The 18,304-nt window shown below is 29.4% G+C and overlaps 2 protein-coding genes and 1 long non-coding RNA gene across 3 annotated transcripts; 2 read left to right on the top strand and 1 right to left on the bottom strand.

The window, feature by feature from the left end:
* Positions 1–4,528: 4,528 nt before the first annotated feature.
* LOC100782224 (remorin) lies at positions 4,529–9,029 on the top strand. The gene is made up of 5 exons (XM_003521086.5): positions 4,529–4,929; positions 6,757–6,807; positions 7,165–7,252; positions 7,599–7,680; positions 8,641–9,029. The coding sequence occupies exons 1-5, from the start codon at positions 4,743–4,745 to the stop codon at positions 8,833–8,835; spliced, it is 603 nt and encodes a 200-aa protein (XP_003521134.1). The 5' UTR covers positions 4,529–4,742; the 3' UTR covers positions 8,836–9,029.
* A 1,177-nt stretch (positions 9,030–10,206) lies between these two features.
* Positions 10,207–10,591, top strand: LOC121174634 (uncharacterized). Its single transcript, XR_005890836.1, has 2 exons — positions 10,207–10,326; positions 10,443–10,591. It is a non-coding gene; the product is annotated as an uncharacterized lncRNA (long non-coding RNA).
* Positions 10,592–13,715: 3,124 nt separating this feature from the next.
* On the bottom strand, positions 13,716–16,760 carry LOC100798658 (transcription factor MYB17). The gene is made up of 4 exons (XM_003521860.5): positions 16,612–16,760; positions 16,349–16,485; positions 15,424–15,553; positions 13,716–14,412 (listed from the first exon to the last, which is right to left on the bottom strand). The coding sequence occupies exons 2-4, from the start codon at positions 16,482–16,484 to the stop codon at positions 13,857–13,859; spliced, it is 822 nt and encodes a 273-aa protein (XP_003521908.1). The 5' UTR covers position 16,485; positions 16,612–16,760; the 3' UTR covers positions 13,716–13,856.
* Between the last annotated feature and the right edge of the window lie 1,544 nt (positions 16,761–18,304).

Here is an 18,304-nt window from a genome sequence, read left to right as displayed (position 1 = left end):
AAGGGATGTGAATTGTTCAAATTGGTTGTGGAGCCATTGATCATAGTGCTTGTAGACCAATCAATTATGGTTTGATTGAGCAAGTGTTCCACGCCTTTCAAGTTCAGTGCTTAAGGTGTTATGGGTCGTTTAATATAGGATGGGTGAGCATCTTTTCTTTGGGGTCAAACACATCCAATAAATACGTGACTAGGTGTTTCCTTGGTTACTCTAAGAGAGATCATCATTATTTATTGAACATTGAATCAACGCTAAAAACCCCCTTAAGATACTCAAACAAGGACATTATATAAAAAAAATTGGTAATATTTTTCCATTTTTTGATAATTATTAGATAAATAATATAATTAAGCATAAGTATTATACTAATCAATCTTTATTTTATGACAATTTTTACTTTATTTATTCAGTTCATTTTGTATTTTATTCTTGTTCTCTCCTTGTCACATTAAAAAGATATTTTAAAAGCATCTATTTAATTATTAGCTAATCATATATGTATTAATTATTTTTTACAAGTTTAGATTATCTTGGAGGCAATATTACTTCTTTTTATTTTTAAGAAAATATGTTTTAAAAATAACATTTCTATTAATATAAAGTTTCCACTTATACTCTTAAAAAAATCAAATATAGTATTACTAAAAAAGTTATCAATAAAATGTTAATTGTTGATTTTTGTTAGTGTGAAATATTCAAATTCATAATCTTTCTTTTTCCTATTTCATTTAACCATCACGCTCAATCTTATAATTTCTATTTAAAAAAACTACAGTATACCGCACATTAAGTTTTGTATAAAACAAACCAACAAATCACTTTTTTTTTTTTTACAGACAACAAATCACATTTCAAAGATAGATAATGAATTTCATTAAACAAGTTAATTAAAGTTCAATTCATGATTTTGTCTATAAAAAAAATATTTTTATATATTAAGCTTGAGGTAAAACATTTTTCTTAACTCTTATACATCGTAGGAGATTAATTAATTATCTGATTCGACCGATAACACTCTTAATAAAATAACAAGAACTTAGATAAAAAAAAGTCAAGACAAATTAGCTAAAGTGTTGTTTGTGTTTTACAATTAGAGTTAATGAGTAATGATTTTGTTTCCATTTGAACGGCAAACAACACTGTTTGAACCTAGAATTAACTGAGTTTGAGGTGAGGAAAAAACAACAGCTCTTTGTATGTATACCAAGAAAAACACAACTTACCAAACCCATCACAATCACAATCTAAGTTGTGTAATTACCGACACAACAATGGTAAAACAAGCCACGCAAACCCACCGTGTTATACACCCTTTTCTACTCTCTTTCTAATTTTTTTTATTAGGGTACGTTTTAATAAATTATCAATAATTAATCTCTTTGAGAAAAGAAACAACTGGAAGGCAAATGACCACATTAATTCAAAGGAAGAATAGAGTACGAAGAGAGGCACAAAACAGTTGGCTATCTTTATTTTAAAAAAAAAGAAGCAGTAAAACTATTGGTTGATCAGCCTAATCATAATAAAATATGAACTTGAGAGAAATTATAACTATTAATTGAAAAAGTAGCTTTGATAAATAAAAAGAAGAAGAAGCTAAAATTGTAATTAAATATATATAACTAGTCATGTAGTGGCTCAAATTTTAACTGTTTAATTTTTAATTTTGATTCTTTATTTTACTCCTTAAAGTAAATTTCTCTCCTTAAAACAATTAATAAAATCCAATATATATTGTTTTCACCCAAAAAAAAGTCACAAAAAAATCCAACATATATATGGTTGGCATTGTACCTAAAGGACTATATATATCGGTGGCACCATCTTTATTTCTTTCTTTTGTTTTTCCCCTTTCTGGTTTTGATTCTTTTGAATTAATTGAAAGCTGTTTGCAACGTTAAATTTGTAAAAAAAGGTGAGATGAATCGTGATAATTACAATTATTAAATGCTATGAATAGTGATTATCAATAATGAAAGAAAAGTTGTCAAGAATAATCCTCTTTACGTCTTTATCTTTATGGTGCATGGTATGATTGCATCTTTTTTCCCGTGTGTACACCGAGTAAATTAAATGTCACTATCCTTAAAAAAAAATTATGTGTCCTTCTTTTATAATATACTATTTTGCATTTTCAGTTAATAAAAATTATTCATTATATTTGGTTAATTTAACCAACACTCACAAATATTTCATTTTGTGAATATTAAATTTCTTTATAATATTTAGCTAATAAAGCATTATAATTATTGTTCCACTCACATCAAACTAAAAAACATGTGTACTATATGTCTAGAGTAATATTCTTCTTACAATACCTTTTTTTCAGTGTGTGAAATGTACCTTTTTTATACTCTTACAGATAAAAAGAAAAGAAATACAAGTATAAAATAGGTAATGCAATAATAAAAAATAAGGAAAAAAATTATGAAAAATATAATGAGTTGGATGGTAGGTATGTATCTAAAACACATATTCATTGCCTACATAATAGTGTACCTGTCTAGTAGCAGAGGCCTGTTTGGGGTGTGTTTGAAACTATTTCTAGTTTTTTATTTTTAAAAAATGTTTTGTAAATAGTTCTAAAACCTAATTTTTGAAGAAAAAAATTATATAATAATAATTGGAGTTGTCAAAGTCAGTCAAGTTGACTCATTGGACTTAGTCAACTGTGGGTTGATTAGAAAATGAGTTCATTTAACTCACTAATATTTGTTGGTAATTTAAGAAATAATTAATCAAGAATTTGATCTTCAAGCTCATGGATATAAAAGAATACATATTGAGTGAGATCATTTTTCTAAGCAAATCTTAACATTTTGTGATATTAATCTTTTAATCTTAGACTAAAACATACCTTGAATTCACTCAAAAAGAAAAAATAATGAACTCAATTTAACTCTACACTTTGACAAAGTAAAATGAATTGATCCATCTAAAATATATAAAAAAATATAGAAAAGAAAAAAAATACTTAAATATAAAAAATATCATAATTTTGGTAATACAATTCCATGTTAATTTCAGTCCTTCGTGTGTATAATAGTCAAAATTTGTTATTTTTTATGATAATAAATGAAAATGTACACACAGACACACTTAAAATGACTGTAAACCGTCATCAACGTAAAATCATTGTAATTAAAATGTTAATAGTTAAAGTAATTGCATGGATGGGTTTCAACTATTGCATCCTTTGCATTTTTTATTTATTTGACGGAAATAATTTGTGTTTTTATTAATAATTATAAAACATCATCTAATTTTCATTTTATCTTTTGTAAAGATTTATATAAACAAATACAAATATAATTAAGTAAAATATTTAAAATGAAAATTTTGATATTTTTATAATCTTCAATAATAATATAAAATAAAAATAAAAACAATTCTTGAAATAAAACTATTAATCTCCTTGTGTTGCTGTAAGTAAAAGCATACATTCATTTTTAAATAAACCTACACAACACAAAAAAGAAAAGAACAACAGAGAAATCAGATCCTATGACACTTTGAGCTACATCCATTTTTGTGTCTTTGGTGAACCCTTCTTCTTTCTTGGATACCCTCATTAATTATTCGCACTTGGGTATGGACTTTGGAAGAGATATTTATTGAATCATTTATTTTATATAAACATATATAATATGATATCACTAGTCACTTATCCTAGCTATCTACTGAAAATCTCTTTTCAAAGATGGTGCCACGTCAACTAAAATCTAAGGGGGACCCACAAACCGAAGAAGAATAAGACGTCCTTCACCACCTTGCATTCTCTCAATAATACACATGCCCATTTATCATCATTCAATTCAATGCTCCATTCATTTTCATACAAGACCATTTACCTGTATTACCTGTCGGCACTTCACATCCACCGCACGATCAAACCACACCGTCAATCAACGGCTCCAAGTCTCCCATGCCCCACAAAGGTTGTGCTCCCACGCTATAAGTACTCTTGTTCATCTTCAAGTAACGCCAAAATTAGTCATGTAATTATGCTTAAGTCGGTGGTATTACTCATTTTACAAATCAAAATTACCCCTATAAGTTTTTTTTTTTTTGGTTGAATACCTCTATAAGGTTTTCGAAGGTATATATACTTTTTTGTTAAATTAAATTTTCATGTCACAAGTTTTAAATTGATTTAACTGATAAAATACATATTTAACCACTGAGTTGGAATCGATTAACATGAATTATTCAAATTTACTAGTGATAACAAGTTTAAGTATAACCATCTTACATATTAGTATTTGAAGATATATTTTATTAGGCAGCTCAAACACTTTCCGTGTGATTTGTACCAAAAACTTAACATTACTTAATTTGTTGATCAAGTAATGCAAAATCATTACAGTTTAACGGCTGGAGGTTTTGAGTTTGAGTGAAAAATATTAGGTTAAATTAACAATTAAAACTATAGTCAAAGATATCATTTAATTGTATGTATTATTATATACTAATACTAACATAAGTTTCACTTACTAATTTGATTATGTATCATATACTAATATGAGCGATGATGTTAATTACATGTATGATGGCACAGTAATTTCACTATTTATCCGTTTGATTTTCGCGACACTTTAAAATCAAAGCCACTTTGTGTTGAAGGGCACAGCACAAGTTGTTTATCGGAACGTTGCCACAAACGTTGTTGTTTTCAGATAAACACGTGACTATCTATCTATCAATCTCCATCTCTGAGTTCAACCGAACCAAACTCCGAAGCTATGGCAGAGCTCCAAACCAAGGTTGAACCTGTTCCAGTCCCGGCTCTGGCTCCGGTGGAGCCCGAGCCACCGCTGGCTGAGGCGCCGCCGCTCGAGCAGAAAGCGGTGGTGGTGCCTCCACCTGTTCCGGCAGCAGCAGAGGAAACCAAAGCTCTTGTTGTTGTGGAGAAGGAGAAGGAGAATGAGAGTGAGTTTTTTGTTCAGTTTTCAAAGTTTAAACTTTTGTTTTGTTTGAATCATGGGTTACCATCAAAATTCAAATTTAACAATAACATGCTAGCTAGTAGCTCGGTTGCTTTGCCTCTTGTGTTGTGTTGTTTTTTGGAGTGTCCATATCTTAGTGGTGTGAACTGTGAAGTATTCATCACATTTTGTCGATCACTATTTTCTGCCGCGAATTTTGTTGTGTTGTTTTTGGAGTATCAATTTTAGTGGTTTAAAGTATTCATCAAACTTTGTCGATGATCAATCTCTGTGACTGGTTGATGAGAAAACTTTGGAAAATTGCAGGAACATAAACACTATTTGTAAATTCGCTAAATTGTCTCACAGGTCTGTTACCTGGTTTTAATTTGTATTGTTACTTGACTTTCTATTTTAATGAAGTTTTTTTTCTTCTTCTTCTTTTTATGAAAAGTTTTTGGAGCTTGATTTGTATAGTTGGCTTTGGCTCAGTTTAGTTTATTATCATCCATAAGCTTTCGTTGGTGTACTGCTCTGTTCTTCTTTTTGGTGTTGATTGATTTCCAGGAGAATAATTATGGGTTGCCATAAAAAATCCAGCTTTGCATGATTGATATGTCTGATTTTGATTAGGTACTGTAGAGTGTTGAGTGTGATGTTTGTGAATGTTCTGTTCTTTAGTTTCTGTTGGTTTCTGAGAAAGCTTTGGGAAATGGGGAATCAATGGAAAAAAGAAGCATGTCTATTGGTTTTTAATGATTATTAACTTACAAAGGACCATTTCTGTTTGTCATTGCATTTTAGTATTGCTTTTATTTTTTCATGGGTTATATATTTTTTTATTCTGTTTTTTCGTTCATCAAAGTTCTTTTTGTGGGATCTTATGATTTTCCATTTTCCTTTGTGAGTGTTTATGGTATTTTTGGTTAAAGAAAATAAGGAGTAAAGAAAACACATATAATATTGTATTTCCTTTTATTTAGATGGAGAGAAAATAATAGAGAAATAAAAAAGAGAAGGTTTATTTCTAAAAAAAAATTGTTTTATTTTTCTTTTCGATCCCTTGTTTTTCAATTCATATTTCAAACTTTTCTCTGCTTTTCTTATTTTCCTTCTATCATACCAAAAAGGATGTGAATTAGAAAAATTTAAGGAGAAATTTCATTTTTTATGTTCCAATTCTAATAATTCACTTTCCTTGTGGGCTCATTTATCTGACTGTTCATGGTTCTCCATCAGTCATCTTCTTTGGGTTGCCTTCCAATAATTAGATGTGTATGCTTTTCTTTGATGTGTCTTCTTAATGGGGTAACCTCACTTTCTTTTTGGCTTGCAGAAGTTTGTTCCACCCATTATTTATGCTTATTATAGAAGCATAAATGTTTATCTAGTTAACTGTACTAGTTTATGTGCCAAGCTAATTGAACTGTATTTGTATTATATACTACTTAGTTGTTATAAATTCATTTATACTTTTCTAACTAGGCTGTACTAAAGCCATTTTCTTTCAACAAAAACATGTTCATCATTTCTTGTTCTATACGTCAATGCACAATTTCTCTCCCTGGCCCAATAAAGTGATTTTTCATTAGGCCATCCAAGTTGTCAAAAAATATTGTCCCCCCATGTTGGGATGAAAGGTCTTTTTCCTCTTTGGCTAATGATGCTTTGATTAATAGGAAAAAGTTATGCTAAACATTTTTTCCTATCCAGCTGGCTGTCTTTAAATTAGAATCTGATAATGAAATGCCAGCGTGCAATCTTTACTATTGATGCAATTTTTACCTTTGAGATCATTGTTTTTCTTTACCATTTTATTTTTGGTCTACAGAGATACCAGAACCTGTAAAAAAGAATGCCACAGGTGGATCCCTTGATAGAGGTTGGTGTTAAGACTTTTCTCATGTTTTAGTTTACATTGTCTTGTAAATATTTGATCTTGATTATATAATATTTACACTTTTAATATTTGGAGCTTTTTGTTTCATAACTACTTGAATTTGTCAATTTGAGAAGCACTATCTAGTCTATGACACCTTTCAAATGCACATGGATGGATTTCTAGTTGACACTTCTCTATATCTTGCTATGTAACATGAATATGTGTTCATACTAACTTATGTTAAGAAACCTTTTTCTAAATATGCTTTCTAGAGATGATGGTTCTCCAATTAATAATTTTTTTTGGATAGCATATATCTTCCTTAACAAATGACTGATGCAATTCTATGGTGTACAGACATTGCTCTTGCAGAAATAGAGAAAGAGAAAAGGTTGTCTAATGTGAAGGCATGGGAAGAAAGTGAAAAATCCAAAGCAGAGAATAAGTAAGTCTTTATTTTAATTCCATTTTGCACTTTGTCCTTCTAGGTATAAAATCAAGCACATTATTCCTAAAGGAACCTTCACTTGAAAATAGACAATCTATCAAATAAGTTCTATGTTGATACGGTTTGCCTGAGAAAATAATCCTCCAAATCCAAACCCTTCATAATTTTACATGATTCAAGATTAGATAAGCCCTATATTTATGATGTGGCTTAGAAAAACTTAAGATGATTTTTGTGATCTGTAGGCCAATAAGGGGAGGAAGTGTCATTTGAATTTTTTATGGCCTGTGTCTATATGTTCTGATTTTCTTAAACTTTATAAATTGTTGTGTTCTGTTAACAGAGCCGAAAAACATCTCTCTGCTGTTGCTGCTTGGGAAAACAGCAAGATAGCAGCTCTTGAAGCTCAGCTGAGAAAAATTGAGGTAAATATTTGTTGCTCAGTTATTGGTTGATACAATGACATTGTTTTTTCTATTATTCATGATATCATGATGCATGTTTGGCCTAGTTCTGAACATTATAATCAAGATAAGAAAGACAAAATAATGTAAGAATTTATGTTGTCCTGTGTTACATGGAATAATATGCATGATTGACACAAAAAATATCTAGATTTTATCCAACAAATTCTCTTTTCCTCACCCTTGTCACATTGTTACCAGACATGTGGAACCTCTATCCAATTACTCTCTTACTTTTGTCAAAATGGTATCAAATACCTATGGATCAGTTCCTAATTGAATCCATTTACTAAAAGAATTATGCTTTTATTAATGAAATGAGCAACTACAGTCTAGAACGTACTAAAATTGATAATTTTATAAATAAATTTTGTCCATGTCCATTTAACAGGTGAGCTATATCTTTCTTTCATAAGAATACAAAATAGTGTGTGTGTATATATATATAATAAAACTCCAAATTTGACAGCAGAAGTTAAACATGGCTTCTCCTCGGAGGGACCCACTTTTCTGCTTCCTTTCCATTCAAAGGATAAAACTTAAAAGGAAAAACATTCTTTAACACAATTTTTTTACGAGTTCATTTTGATACAGTTAGTGTAAAGATTTTTACTTCATTAGCTAATTGAAAGTCATCCTAAATATCGCCTGAATAATTATTATAGAAGTCAGAAATCATATTATACATGACAATTTATGATATCATGGTAGTATAATTTTATTTTATTTTTTTACTGTTAGTGCATTCTAATTAAATTTATTTATCATATTCAAATAATGAATCTGAACAAATTTTAGTGTAATCAAGTGATATTAAATCTTTTCTTGTAAATTAAAAAATGAATAGATCTCTTTGCATAAAAACATACAAGCACTTCAGAGTATTACATTCATCTATCTAACACTCTCGAGTCTAAGCAGGAACAAATGGAGAAAAAGAAAGCCGAATATGGTGAAAAGATGAAAAACAAAATAGTCTTAGTTCACAAGCAAGCAGAGGAGAAGAGAGCAATGGTTGAAGCCAAGCGTGGTGAAGAAATTCTCAAGGCAGAGGAAATAGCTGCAAAACACCGTGCAACTGGAACCACTCCAAAGAAGGCCTTTGGATGCTTTTAAATTTTTTATTATTCTTTTGTGCTTTTGTGTCTTATGTCATAGCAATAATGAAATTTTGTCTATAATTTTGTTTGTCTGTTTTTAAATGTTGTTTATGCGTGTACGAAATGGAAAGGGGGACATTATGAAGTTTGTGACATACAGGACAGCCTCTAGATCTTTTTTGTCAAGATGAATCCATGCTGTTTATTTCATTTGTTTTTTTTTTTTTACATAACAGAACATTCTATTCATCAAGCAATAGATTTTCTCTCTCTTCATTATTATGAATTATTATGGAGTGAATCAATAATTTTTATCTTGAAATTATAATGCTCAGTTGAATTGGTTCTGAAATTAAAAAACAATGGAAAAATAGTTTTTAAAATTGTAAATTATCAATTAATTTTAACTCTAAAATTGTAATTGCAACAAACTCATCTAGTTTCTTTGTTGTTAATTAATTGGTGTCACAACAAGGTGCCGTTCCCATCCTTACCAGTTACCACAGTACACATTAACAAAATGAGAATCATAATAATTCATAAACCAAAGAGAGAGCAACAATTTTGTAACTTCACTCATTCAAGTGAGTTCCCCCACGTTGCCATGACATAAATTGGGAAGAATTTGAAGTTTACAAGGAAATATTACCTCAAATTTGGTTTATCTCTAGCAAGATTATAAGGAAATCAACAGTTCAAGAAAGGGAAAACTGCATGATTGCAACCTGTTTGCAAAAGAGACTGCTTAAAAGTTACAATAATAGTCAAATTACTTAAGTAATTAACTAACAAAAAATTAAATCAAATGGTGAAGAGTTGAGAAAGAAATAGTGGCGCCAAAAGCAATATCCACAAATATTTTGTTGGTTGGTGAAAATAATAGGTGGAAGAGCTCCTGTCACAAAATAACAGAATTTCAACTTCAGTCATACAACAAAAGCATGAGAAGAAAATCAAATCTCCTAAAGTAAAGGAAGCTCAAAGAAACATCATAAGAGTAAGAGAATATGATTTTGAAGTATTAAGCAGGACTTATCATGTTAACTTCGTGTTAGCAGAACTACTCCACGATATCAAACACTTTGTTTTGAATTTTGTGGCACTTTAAATTCAAAGTCACTGTTAGAGTTGAAGAGGCAGGACTTATTTATAGGAAAATTGCTACAAACGTCGTTCCAGATGTAACAATATTAGAGGAAAATGTTGCATGGACCACTCCATGCATGCTATCCAATGCTTAGAGAAAGAGAGAAAAAGAAATATAAGTATAATAGGTTATAGATGTTGATTGACTATTCATTAAAATAGGGTGTTTTCACTTGTCACCTTATATCTATGTTTATCTGATTTCAAGGTTTTAACTTTGTTGCCATCATTATACACTAGAGAAAAAAAGTTCTAAGTTCAACAAAACCAAAGTCCAAAGCTATGGAAGAGCTTCAAACCAAGTTTATTCCGGCAGCAGAAGAGATAACCAAAGCTCTTTCTGTTCTTCTGGAGCATGAGGGTGAGTTTTGTCTTTCTAAATATGATTTCTAGAGATGATAGTTCACCAATTAATTTTTACGGATAGCATATATTTTCCTTAACAAATGACTGAAACACTTATTCTATGGTGTACAGCATGGTTTTAAATTGCAGTCGCGGTCGCATTGTGGTGAATCAGAAAACCTTTATATTGTGGACAATTGCGAAAAAATGTTACTGATGCGGTCACAATTGTTTAAAACTATGGTGTACAGCACATTGTACAGCTATTGCTCTTGCAGAAATAGAGAAAGAGAAAAAGGTTGCCTAATGAGAAGGCATGGGAAGAAAGTGAGAAATTCGAAGCAGAGAATAAGTATGTCTTTTTTATTTTGATTTCATTTTGCAGTTTGTAGTAACTAGGCATAAAAAAACCATGTTACATTGCGTAAAGAACCCTAACTTGAAAACAGAAAGTCTATCAAATAGTTAAGTTCTATGGTGATACGGTTTGCATAACACAATAACTCTACTAGTGCAAACCCTTCATAAGTTCATATGCTTCAAGATCAGATGAGGCTTTTATTTAAGACATGACTTATAATATATATATATATATATATATATATATATATATATATATATATATATTTAAGATGTGATTTGTGATCTGTATGCCAATATGTTATGGGAGGAATGTTTCTACAAATTTACAGTGTCATTTGATTTTATTTTTTTTATAGTCTGTTTCATTATGTTAAGTTTTAAGTAAACTTGAGAAATTATTGTTACAGGGTCCAAAAGGGGTGTTCTATTCTTGCTGCTAGACATAACAGTGAGAACGCAGCTCTGCTGGAAGTTAATATTAAAAAAATTGAGGTAATACTAATAAAAACTAATAATTAACACTAACATAACATTTGTTAGTCTAAAATAAACTTGTTCAGTTATTGGTTGGCAAAATGACATTGTTTTTTCTATTATTCATGATATCAAGATGCATGTTTGGCACTGCACATAGAGAAGCACATCATTTTTAAAGGTCATTTTTTATTATTATTAAAGATCTTATTCTAAACAATATAATCAAGATAAGACAAAACAAAGTAAGAATTTATGTTGTCCTGTGTTAAATGGAATAATATACTTACATGATAAAATGCTTCTGTTGACACCAAAATAAATATAGATTTTTCATCCAACAAATTTTCTTATCTTCACTCTTGTCACATTATATTGAGTGAACTAGGTTCACATAAACATACAAACACTTAAGAGTATATTGCATTCAACTTTTTAATAACACTCTGGTGTCTGTGCAGGAAAAAATAATAGAGAAAAGGAAAGCAGAATTTTATGAAAAAGTGAATAACGAAAGAGCCTTAATGCACAGCAATCAGAGCAGAAGGCAAGGTTTGTAAAAAAAAAAAAGTCTCAAGTTACATAAAAATGCTACAAACTAGGAATGAAATTGTCTACAACTTTTCTTGCTTGTTTTTAAATGTTGTTTATGTGTGTAGGAAATTGAAAGGGAAACATTATGAGAATGTTTGCTATGTAATTAAACAAATATTTTCAGTTAATTTATAATTTTTTATTAGCTAAAAAAAACTTGTTTGATAATATTATGTAAAGTTTGTGACATACAGGACAGCCTGAAGGTCTTTTTGTTAAGATGCTTTATTCCATCTTTTTTTTTTCATTTGGTTTTTCACAACAAGAATCATTGTTACCATGGAACATCAAGCGTTTAATATTTTTTACTGACACTAGGAAGATACCTTCTGTGCTTCTTATCGATTTTCAAGTGTTTTGTTTTATATTAGTTGCACTTGCACATAAAACAAAATGAACGCATCAAAATCATATGGACTACAGACTATATAGAAATTGATTTTTTAAAAAATTTTAGGATCAAAAGAGATATAATGAGGGTTAGATGGTTAAAAGAAAAGAAAAGAAAAGAGAGGAAATTAGAAAAGTTTTGAGTCCGATTTCTTTTACTGATAAAATTAACATTCTAACAAACTATGGTGTCACTTGATTTATTTTTAAAGAAAATAAAAAATAAGAGTAAAAATACATTTGATTAATATTTTAAAAAACAGACCCAAAATTAAAAACAACAAACCAATGTTTTTAATTTTTTCTGAAGAAGTGAAAATGCAATGACAACATGATATATATTTGCTTTATAAATAAAAATAACAACTAAGCTAATAGACCAATTATGTCATAAAATAATTAATGTTGTTTTATATAACACTAAAATTTGTAATGTACATTTAATGCATAGTTTTTTCTGAAGAAGTGAAAATGCAATGAAAACATGATAAATATTTGTTTTATAAATCAAAATAACAACTAAGTTAATAGATCAATTATGTTATAAAATAATTAATGTTGTTTTATATAATACTAAAATTTCTAATGTACATATAATAATAAATTTTGTGACAATTAATTTTGATCTAATAATCAATTTTTTTACATATATAAATTTTTATTAAACCTATGATTTTAATTTAAAATTTATATATGTAAAAAAAAATATTATTAGATCAAAATTAATTATAATAAGACAAAAAACAAAAATCTACTTGATATAATAATTATAAAAAAAAACTATAATTAAATTTATTAAAAAAAATTAAAAATAATTTTTTTAGATTTTTTTAAGATATAGTTAATACAAATGTACAATCCATATGTTTATTAGCAAAAATAATTTTAAATTTTTTTTAAAAGTGTTAAAGGTAAAAGAAATCTACACAATGCAGGAAGAAAAAGCCAAACTAATGTGCTATAAAGTTAGTAGTAATTTAAGTGCGTAACAAAAGTGGAAGCACAAACATTAGAGAATAAACCGGTCAACATATTAAAAATATAATTTTAGCAATTACATGTTGATAGTGATACGGTACATCAATAGTCGATGATATGATATGGGATTGAGAAAAAGTATTGTAATTAAACACTATAAACATAATCATTCAATAACAACTCTAAATTTATTAATTTTTAAAATAATTATTTTAAAATAATTCAAATAATGATTTATAATTGAATAATAATATAAAACTATCAGTATATAACTATTAAATTCTATAAGAAATAGGAGAATATAATATAAATTTCAAAATTACATAAAAAAAATTAGATAAGAAATGAAAAATACACTCATTTCAGTCAACTAGTCACATTTTTACCGGTCCTTAAAAGTGAAAAGCCTAATAATAATCATATTTCTGCAATGTCATTAATATATGCTGAATAACAGTTGTACTCATCTAAAATTACTAGTTCATTTTCTCATATACTAATAGCATGTTTGGATTAGATTAATTTTTTCCCCGAATCAATTCCAAATTCTCATTGAAAGTCCAAGCAACAAATAGTTGCTTTCACTTTTTTCAATTTTCAGCATAATTTCCTTCCAAAATCAATTATGATAGTTAATTATCCTAACATGCTATAAGTCTACAAAATAGCCAACAAAAAGCTACATGTCAGCATATCAACAACATCATACATGCACTAATTAAGGGTAAGGAAGGGGCTGTTGGTGTCTCATAATTCTAAGAAGCTCATGTCATTGTTCATAGGAAAGTCTAACAAGAGCTGCAAAGAAGTGTCACAAGAGTCATGGTGTAGTTCACTAGAGCTTGATGATGAATCCGAGACAATTTTCTTAACACCCCACAGAAACTCCTCTTTCACAATGCTTGCTGGGGTTAAGGAAGCCAAATCCGTTGTGGCAGACTGTGACTCACATTTGATTGAAGATTCTAATTTGTGGACATCACGAAAAGATTCTCCAAGATCAGAGTTCCAAATTCGTAGGAAGTAGTCAGAGTCAGTTTTGTTGTTGTTGTAGTATAAGTGTGGTTCCCTTGAGAGCCTTGCCTCTGCTTCAAGCCTTGCACTCTCCCACTGGGCCATGTGGCGGGTTGAAGTGGATGATGATGCATGAGCCTTGTCATTAGGGTTATGTGGAGAGGCTAGTGGTTGGTGGGTTTGTGGGTCAAGGCCCATGCAAATGAGACGTTTCTTCAAGTGGGTGTTCCATAAGTTTTTTATCTCATTGTCTGTTCTTCCTGGTAGCTGAGAGGCTATAGCAGCCCACCTGTGAATTGGTTCATTTTTTTGAACACTGTCAAAATATATAGCCTTAAAGAAAAAGAGAGAAATCATTATATGGTTTCTACTAATCTCTACATGACATGTAATGAGTTTATTAATTTTTTTCTCTCATAGATAAAAAAATTTGAGTACGTATCACATAAGAGTTGGTTGAGACTGTGGAAGAGGGACATGCAGTTGTTATTAACTGAAATTTGAAAATAAGAATTGGAGCCCCCAATGGTGATAATTGTTGTTCATATGCAAATGGCCCAAGATGTCTTTCATTGGGGTTCAAGAAATAAATGGTTCTACAAATAATATTAATAAAGGACAATCAGTAATTAGTGAAATTAGCATACAACTTTGTTCATATTAGTCTTTGATTCATAAAAGTAAATCTAAAGTTCCTGAACATATTTTGTCAATCAGATTAAGTTTTAAGGATTAATTTGACTAATGAAATGTGCATTTAAGAACTAATTTGATTGAGAACATCCACATGCAAGCTCTTTGGGGTGTAATTTAAATCATTTAGGCTTTAATTCAAGCAAGAGTGCAAGACTATATATTTTATCTATAAGACAATTTTTTTGTTTTCAAAGGAGCCTAATAATCACACAAGAATTTTGTTTTTATTCATACAGTAACATGGAATGTGAATCCACTTCAAGAGTTATGTACAAGAGAAAGAAAGACACATTGTTCAAATGAAACTACACTCAAACCTTGTGTCTTTCTCTCTCCCGCTTCACGACAGCTGCTTCAAAGTAATAGGGCATTTTAAACACCACATATCAAACTTTCAATTCCAAAATATCTCCCATGCATTAATTTAGATTTGGACTCCATTTTCACATAATAATAAAAAGTTTAAGTTGCAAGACAAGAACTAGACCATTGACACATATAAATTTTAAGCAAACACAACTAAGAATTGAAATAGATCTTTCCATCATTTACCAAAGCTATGTTAAAATTTTGTGTCTCACTCTTAGTCAACATTATTAGGTACCTATTTCCAAGGATACCATGAAGCTGTATGATTAGTTTTTCATCCTCAAGTGTAAAGGAACCACGTTTAATATCTGGTCTGAGGTAGTTTGTCCATCTTAACCGGCAACTCTTACCACAACGAAGAAGACCTGAAAGGGAGGGTTAAAAGGGAAGTTATATGGCCAAATATTCTTATGTAAAGCAAGTATAAAAACAAAAGTGTTCATGTGAAGAAAAATCTACAGATGGACGAGTGAATTGGCACTTGCTTAGCTTATGTGTAACAAATCAAATAAAAATGAAGGCCAAGTTTTCGGTTGAAAACACAAAAAGAACAAGAGAAAATCAACACAAAACTATGACTTGATATTTAGAAACAAAATGGTTATCAATGTAAAATCTACGGCTAAACTTGAGTACATATTTCAATCATATTCAATGCTTAAAAATATTTCTGTTAAAATTTAGAAAATGATGAGTAAACAATATTTTGTTATTCCTAACAAATTTTTGTGAGTGTGCTAAAAAAGAAGGTTCTGCATTTCTCCTTGAAATTTATAATAAAGGGACACTTTCCCCTGCCCTTCAACCCAATATTGTTCTAATAACTTGGTTGCAAAATTAAAAACCATTAGAGGGACCCCAAAATCATCCAAGGCACTTGTTAACAAGCCTAACAGCCTATTTCAAAGAAAAGCTCCTCTAACTAAAGCTACAGCCTTACCATAATTTTTTTTTTATAAAAAAAGTCAAATTTGAGAAACATATGCTTCATATCAATGGAAAGGTATTTTAAAGCAGCATTTTTTTTTATTGCTTTCTGAGTGTAACAAAAAGAGGGAAACTTTTTTGTTTCCAAGAGAGAAAAGTGATTGTTGAAGTAGAGTTTCAAAACATGACCAACAAAGCAAGAGAAAAAACACAACAAAAGGGCATGGGAAAACCTGCTAAATTGGGGAGAGAACGCCAACTTCCATGACCACCATTCTTGTTGATATAATTTACAAGAATCTCATCCTCTTCAGCAGTCCAAGGACCTTTCTTCAACCCCATCTTGTCACAACATGGTTTCCTTCCCATCCTTACCAACAAAGAACATTCACAAAGTTAGAATCATAACAATATTCATGTATAAATAAAATATAAAAAAGAAAGAGCAACAAAAACAATTATTATTTATTTTTAATTTTTAATTTCACACACAAACCTTCAAGAGTGAGTTTCCTTGTCCGTTGCAAGCTAGCTAGCACTTGAAGCCTCGAAGTGGGTATGACATAAATTGGGTAGGATTTAAAGTTGAAAGGAAAAAAATGTGTATTATGATCATTATGGCTATTCGAGGAGGCAGTATTTAATGATAGGGGACTTGCAAGGACTATAGTATAGGCGAGTTTCAAGCTTGCTTTATGCAATAAATGTGTGTGCTCAGTGAATTCAGAAGTTGAATCATCGTTGTTGAGCATTGTTGCACGTACATTGTGTGTGTTTTTCTCTCTTTTGTTTTCTTTATTACATACTCCTAGTCCTAGTATATGTCACCGATAAAACTGAGAGCATCTTTATCTCTCTTTCCCTGGCTACACACAGGTTACAAAAACAATTTAGTTATTCTAAGTTTTGATTAATTAATTTTAAGGAACTGTACTTGTATTAAATAATAGTGTTTAAGTGAGAGGGTTAGTCTAAAGAAACTAAAATAAAATTTGTTAATTTTTTAACGAATAAATATAAAATTTATCATCAATTAAAACAAAATAATGATTAAAACATAAAAATTATTATTAGGAACCGTTGTAAAAGAAAAATTTATTAGAAAATAAATTTAAAAATTATATATTTATTAGGAATCAAAAATATATTATAAAAAATAACTTATTAATTGTTTCTTTAGAAAACCTTCTTATTCTTATGAGAAGAAGTGGGAATCCAAAATTTCTAAATAAGTGAGAAAGTTTTAACTATATTTATAATAATGTATTTTCAAAAATCTTTTAAATATATAAAATACATTCCAAAAATTATAATTTTTAATAGACAAATGCTTAAGACACTAGTTAAAAAAAAGTAAGAACATCTCCCGCGATAGGAGCTTAGTTGCATTCCTTATTGAATTTTGGGTGGGTCCTATAATCACGTAAATATATAAGAATCAGAAATTATGTTTTTCTTCAATGAAATCTTTCTAAAAGAGATGTCACATGTACAAAACGGTTTTCCTCTTTTTTTTGCACGGGATGATGTTGGTTGATGTAAATAATTTAGTTTTTAATACCTCCAACGGAGGAAAAAATGAAGACATTGTTCCTTGTGTTTAATCAACACTAACAATATTATTGCTGGAGATGTCCTAAAAAGAAAAAAAATTAAAAGAAAAAACTTCTCCAATGCCATTTACAAATAAAGTTTACTAAAAGAAGTTTGATTTTGTTGGTTAATTTGAAAATCGAGATGATATTGGATAAATCTGAAGTCGTTTATAACACTTTCAGATTGAATCAAATTTCGGGGTTCAATCAAAATTGTTCAATCGGATAAAATCAGAAGATTATAATTTAAGAGTTTTGTTTTAGTCTTATATGTTTTGTCACCCGTTATGTTTTCTGAATCATAATGATTATTTATGATCAAAGAACAGGTGATTTTTGGCTGTTGATGGAAGTTTTTTCTTTTTTAAAAACTGCCGTTGATGGAAGTTTTAGTAACTTCCATGTAACTTCTAAAATTTGCCTAAACCGAACATCTCATTATTACATTAAAACAAGTGTGCACTCTCATTTTAACGTAATAAAGAGATCAATTATATTAAAATGTTCTTTTCACACGTTATTCCTTTAAAATCATATCGTTTTAAAAATTATGTTAATATTTTCATAATTAAGTATTAACACAACTCTCAAATT

The sequence above is a fragment of the Glycine max genome, chromosome 3 (assembly GCF_000004515.6).
Source record: "Glycine max cultivar Williams 82 chromosome 3, Glycine_max_v4.0, whole genome shotgun sequence".
Classification (NCBI taxonomy): Eukaryota; Viridiplantae; Streptophyta; class Magnoliopsida; order Fabales; family Fabaceae; genus Glycine; species Glycine max.
Note: the sequence above shows the minus strand (reverse complement) of the source record. Positions and strands in the feature narration are given on the sequence as shown.

Coding starts and splice junctions, on each gene's coding strand:
- LOC100782224 (XM_003521086.5), top strand. CDS start 4,743: ATGGCAGAGCTCCAAACCAAGGTTGAACCTGTTCCAGTCCCGGCTCTG. Junction 4,930..6,756: donor GAAGGAGAAGGAGAATGAGA/GTGAGTTTTTTG, acceptor TTTGGTCTACAG/AGATACCAGAACCTGTAAAA. Junction 7,681..8,640: donor CTCAGCTGAGAAAAATTGAG/GTAAATATTTGT, acceptor GAGTCTAAGCAG/GAACAAATGGAGAAAAAGAA.
- LOC100798658 (XM_003521860.5), bottom strand. CDS start 16,484: ATGGGAAGGAAACCATGTTGTGACAAGATGGGGTTGAAGAAAGGTCCT. Junction 15,554..16,348: donor TTCTCTCCCCAATTTAGCAG/GTTTTCCCATGC, acceptor CCTCCCTTTCAG/GTCTTCTTCGTTGTGGTAAG. Junction 14,413..15,423: donor CATGGTATCCTTGGAAATAG/GTACCTAATAAT, acceptor ACCAATTCACAG/GTGGGCTGCTATAGCCTCTC.